Source organism: Marmota marmota, unplaced genomic scaffold (assembly GCF_001458135.2).
Source record: "Marmota marmota marmota unplaced genomic scaffold, marMar, whole genome shotgun sequence".
Taxonomy (NCBI): domain Eukaryota; kingdom Metazoa; phylum Chordata; class Mammalia; order Rodentia; family Sciuridae; genus Marmota; species Marmota marmota.
The window spans coordinates 1005-6532 of record NW_025999906.1 but is presented as its reverse complement, the minus strand read 5'-3'; the positions used below and the strand labels follow the sequence as shown (position 1 = coordinate 6532).

Here is a 5528-nt window from a genome sequence, read left to right as displayed (position 1 = left end):
TTTTTTTTTTTTTTTTTTTTTTTTTTGGTCTGTTTGCAGTAGAAAGTAATATCAAGAGTAAAGACATTTCTCTTTATTGTTCCTTGCTATATCCCAATACTCAGAAGACTCCCTGGCATTTGGTAGCTACTTGATAAATATTTTGCAAGTGAATGGATGTATAAACAATAAATTAAGCTAAGTTGGGAATGGGAGAGGGAAAGACAACATCTTAAAGTCATTATATAGCGATACTTATATATTCATGATCATAGCCGCACAGTTCACAGTAGCCAAACTGTGGAGTCAGCCTAGGTCTCCACAATCAACAGATGAATGGATAAAGAAAATGTTACCGGTATATGTACACAATGGAGTCTTATTCGGCCATAAAGAAAAATGAAATTTTCATTTGCAGGAAAATGGATGCAACTGTAGAACATTGTGTTAAGCAAAATAAGCCAGACTCAGAAGGTCGAGGGGCATATTGTTTTCTCTCATTTGGAAGCTAGATAGGGAAAAGGGGGAAGAAAAAAGGTGGGGGCAGGGTGTCATGAAAATCGAAGGAAAATCAGTAGAGGAAAGGGAACAGGGAGAGGGAGAAGTAGGAAAGTACTAGGGAATGATATTGGCCAGATTATATTGTTATAACATAACATCAGATCCCACCATTATTTTCAACTCTAAAGCACCAATTAAAAATATGGGGGGAGGCGATCACTCTGGAGAATGGGGGATAGAATTGGGGCAAAAGAGCATGAATAGACCACATAGATCTAGTTGTATAGAGTAGTGGCAATTAGGAGAATGAATGGGTTTGAGAAAGATTGAGGAGGTCAAATAAACTGTCTTAGGGACTACAGGCAAATTCCTTTGTTTGGGAATTTATACTACCTTGTTAAGTATGATTTATATGCTGTTTAATTTTTCAGTAGATTATTTGCAGTCAAATGTTCGTATGGATTAACTTTTATTTTTTAATTAGGATTTAATAAACAATGATATTTTTGAACAGAAGTTATTTTCTGTATGTCGTGAATTTAGGACTAGGACACGTGTACCCCTTAAAACTATCAATTGGCATCTACAGTGTGAGATTACTAGTAATGTGGATATTTTATTAGCATTGTGCTAATGCTTTATACTTGGTCAGAATTGCTGTATTTACTTAAAATGCATATGAAAATGTCAACCTTAGTGCAGTGTTTATCCCAGCACAGTTTATTATTATTGAATTGAATTTATCCCACTGTGTTTGAATACATTTTCATACTGCCTTATAACTATAATTTTACAGTGACTTGCTTCAGCATAGTGTTCACAAAATAAAATTCAAGAATTGGTGTTAGAGTATAATTGAGTATATTCTGTTTTTGAAAACTTTTATTAGAAATTGCCAATACATTCTCACAAATAGTTGTCAGACAAGTGTGAATTATTATTGCTGTGTAAGGCGCCCTTTTTCAACCTGAATTCCAGGAGAGAAATAAGCTTTATTCCCCATAAAGTAGCCATCATTATTTATAGCTCCCCTAGAGCTCTACTTGTAGTGTACTTACAAAATAGTTACTTGAATAATCTTGGGTTCAGAGGAGGGATTTCTGTGAGAAGGGCTGCTAGGAGGTAAAATTGACTCTCCTGTAGTTCTGAATAATGAGAATTGTTACCTGCCTTGTGCTCAAGCCTACAACGGAACTAATACATGTATGATTTTATTCAAACTTCAGTTGAGAACCTTTACATATAGACTTATGATGAGGGGGTACTGGGGATTGAACTCTGGGGCACTCGACCACTGAGCCATGTCCCCAGCCCTATTTTGTGTTTTATTTAGAGACGGTCTCACTGAGTCGCTTAGTGCCTCGTTTTTTTCCTGAGATTGGCTTGAACTTGCAATACTCCTGCCTCAGCCTCTCAAGCTGCTGGGATTACAGGTGTGCACCACTGTGCCCGCTAACAATTACGATTTTTAAGGTATCTTGTCAGTTTGTATTTTAGGTTTTTGGAGAGATGCTTACAAATGAAAATCTAAGGGAATGTTCGCAGTGAGGAACTTAGTTTAGAACTTTTCTGAAATTTCATAATAAACATTTTTATAGTGTTCCTCTACTCTTCCTTCCTATGCTATCACAAGTGACTAAATGGTTATATTTTTCTACTGTCAACCCTTGATAGCCTGTAGTTTCTGTATTAAGGAAAATAATTCTTTTTGTGGTTCATAAGTGAAAGACATTTTTGCTGAAGGTAGCTCTTAAAAATTTAGAGAAAAAAGGTTTAATTACATTCTAGTAATTTTCTTTAGTAACACCTTCTTAAATGTGTTGTTTTTCGTATGGTAGGTATTTAAGGGTTTTATACTGATAATACAAAATAGCTGTTGTGGTTGACAAACAGAAATGCAGGGGAAAATAAACGTATGTTTTCTATAGTAAGTGTTTTTATTAGTAAACATTTACTTTATGTTATCTAGGTTATCAAGTACTAGCTCCAACTGCCTATTATGATCAGACCGGTGCCTTAGTGGTTGGCCCTGGAGCAAGAACTGGCCTTGGAGCTCCAGTTCGATTAATGGCTCCAACACCTGTTTTAATTAGTTCAGCAGCAGCACAGGCTGGTAAGTATAACTAACATCTTGAAGGATAATCGTTTTCTGGTTGTTTGAGAAATGATTTTTTAAAATAAAGAATGATTTTCTAAGTAGTTTTTTGGAAATTTGTTTTACAGCAGCAGCAGCAGCTGGAGGAACTGCAAACAGTCTTACAGGCAGTACAAATGGTCTGTTTCGGCCAATTGGCACACAGCCACCTCAGCAGCAGCAGCAGCAGCAGCCAAGCACTAATCTGCAGTCTAATTCATTTTACGGGAGCAGTTCTTTGACTAATAGCTCCCAGAGCAGTTCTTTGTTTTCTCATGGACCTGGTCAACCTGGAAGTACATCTCTTGGATTTGGAAGTGGTAGTTCTTTGGGTGCTGCTATAGGCTCAGCTCTCAGTGGATTTGGTTCATCAGGTAAGTTTGAAAGTTGAGTTTGCTCTGCTAAGTAGACATGAGGTATTTGTGTTTTTAATATTAAGATAAGCAATAATAGCATATAGTATAGGAAGGACACAAAGTATTTGATTATTGATTTGATTTTATAAAAGAAAAATGTCTGCTGCACGGCTTTTAAATGCCATGAGTGTTTAGCTCATTTCTAGCAGCACATCCTTCATTCAAATATAATACATTTCCTTTTCCCACAGCTTTAAGAATTTATTACTGTATTTTTCATTTTAGTAAGGTTTGTTTCAAATGGTGTTACATGCTAATTATTACTCTTCCTTATTCTCCATGTAATGTTAATATTTGAGGAAATACTTTACCATCTTAAAATTTGAGTTATAAAAATAATAATTGTGTGTTTATGAAATGATTCCTTCTAAATGCTTGAGATTCATGTGGTTTACTTTATTTGGCATAATGCCTAAAATATATTTGATATAGTGAAACATTCTAAATAAGCCCCTAGAAAGTTAACAGTGAGCTGGGCATGGTGGTACACATTTGTAATCCCAGCTACTTGGGAGACTGAGGCAGAAGGATCACAAACGGAGGCCAGCCTAAGCAACTTTGGGAGACCCTATCTCAAATTTTTGCAAAAGGAATGGGGATGTAGCTCAGGGATATATGCCCCACTTCTGCAAAAGAAAAGAATCAAGCAAACTACCAGTGTACTTACCTTTATTTTAAATTAAAAGTTAGCATTTGTCACTAAATATTTATTTATTTAAAACTGTATCTTTTGGCTTTAAATAACGCTCAAGAAATTATAATTTTAAATGTCTTCACATAAGGAAAAAACAGTTTACCCTTAAAATTGACAGCCTTCACAAGGCAGAGAGATTAAATTTGGACCTTCAGGGGCTGGGGATGTGGCTCAAGTGGTAGCGCGCTCGCCTGGCATGCGTGCGGCCTGGGTTTGATCCTCAGCACCACATACAAACAAAGATGTTGTGTCCACCGAAAAATAAATAAATAAATATTTAAAAAAAATAATAAAAAAATAAATTTGGACCTTCAAAGATTTTCTATTTCTGTAACATTATGTCGTAGAATTTTTTTATTTTTTTATTTTTTTTTTGTACTGAGGATTGAACCCAGGTAAAGGGGCACTTTACCACTGGGCTACATTCCAAGCTCCCCTCCCCTTTTAAAAATACCTTTATTTATTTATTTTTATGTGGTGCTGATAATTGAACCTAGTGCCCCACTTATGCTAGGCAAGCGCTCTACTGCTGAGCTACAACCACATGTCCTAGAATCTTTAATATCTATTTCTTATCTGTATTCCTACCACATCAAATTTACATTGTTCTCTGGTGTGGAAAATGACAAACTATAATGTCAGTCATCAGATGCTTGAGGAAGTGTCTTCTGAGCGCTTTTATCTTTCATATTTACAGGAGAGGTGGCCTAGAACATCTGTAAACTTATAGGTACAGAATGCTTACTCTCTAATAATAAAACATTAAGGAAATATGGTCATACTTGGCCTGACAAAAAATTTTCTAAAGAATGGGCATAAGAACTTGGAGGCTCTTTGTTCTTTTAATTTTTCTACTTTTTCGTTCCTTTTGGAGTTTAGCAGTACAGCTTGAACATTCCTATAAAACTCATTGTAACACAATTGATATGTTTTCCCCAAAGAATTCTAAATATTCTGATGAAAATGGAAAGAACATATAACTTCAATAAATAAATAAATAAACTTTGTGGAAATAACTATTTCCTAAACTTGAGTTTGTTGAACCAAAATAGTCCAGGGGGTAAAGCGCTGTTAAAAGCTCTGTTCCCTTTCTTATTAGTATGTCACTGATGGTCTGGTATAGGTTTGAAGGTCCCCCTATTCAATTTTTCCTCTATGTTTTGGAACTGTTTGGCATGAACATTTTGTCCCCTTCAGTTGCCTCTTTTCCAAAAACTTAACTTTCATGCCTTCCTTATTTGTAAGCATTGCTTACTCAGTTCCAGTGTCCAGGTCCCGAAAGATGCATTGTATCTTGTTTGAAGAGGGCTTAAGCAGTTGCCACCCCTAACAGTCACTTAGTATGCTGTGTATCATCTTCTCCTTTCTCTTGGATTTTTTTCTGAGAGTTCATTTAAGTGCTGCACATATGTCCCCTTATGATAAGTCCACTGCCATTTCACATTGCAGCAATTGTAAATTTACTTTTTGAAAGCTAAAATATAATAGAGTTGTGTGCATATGTACACACACAATCATTTTTTACCTATATGATGAAATATTGTTGAACAGTGTTCCCAAGTTTGTAATATAATTGACCAGGAAGCTTAGCCATTCTAATATATGAATTAAAGCATCATCCTGTGACCTTTATTTTTAAATTACTATTAATAATCAAAAGTTTGTAATTTAATGTCTTATACATAGTTAATGAATGATTAAAATTTCCATCATCTGTCTAACCTTAGATATTTTAGGTAGATTTTGTTTCTTATGTAATGAAGTTGCAGATATTTTAGACATAATAAAACCTGAAGAGCCAATT

General features: G+C 35.1%; 1 protein-coding gene across 1 annotated transcript; it reads left to right on the top strand.

The window, feature by feature from the left end:
- The first annotated feature begins 729 nt into the window (after positions 1–729).
- LOC107134317 (pumilio homolog 2-like) lies at positions 730–3478 on the top strand. Its single transcript, XM_015476428.2, has 2 exons — positions 730–2593; positions 2704–3478. Exons 1-2 carry the CDS (start codon positions 2548–2550, stop codon positions 3003–3005), a joined length of 348 nt encoding a protein of 115 aa, XP_015331914.2. The 5' UTR covers positions 730–2547; the 3' UTR covers positions 3006–3478.
- The last annotated feature ends 2050 nt before the right edge of the window (positions 3479–5528 follow it).

Bases quoted from the DNA above. Each gene is read 5' to 3' on its own strand.
- LOC107134317 (XM_015476428.2), top strand. From the start codon at position 2,548: ATGGCTCCAACACCTGTTTTAATTAGTTCAGCAGCAGCACAGGCTG. The intron at 2,594-2,703 runs GTAAGTATAACT...TTTGTTTTACAG, and splicing joins TTCAGCAGCAGCACAGGCTG to CAGCAGCAGCAGCTGGAGGA.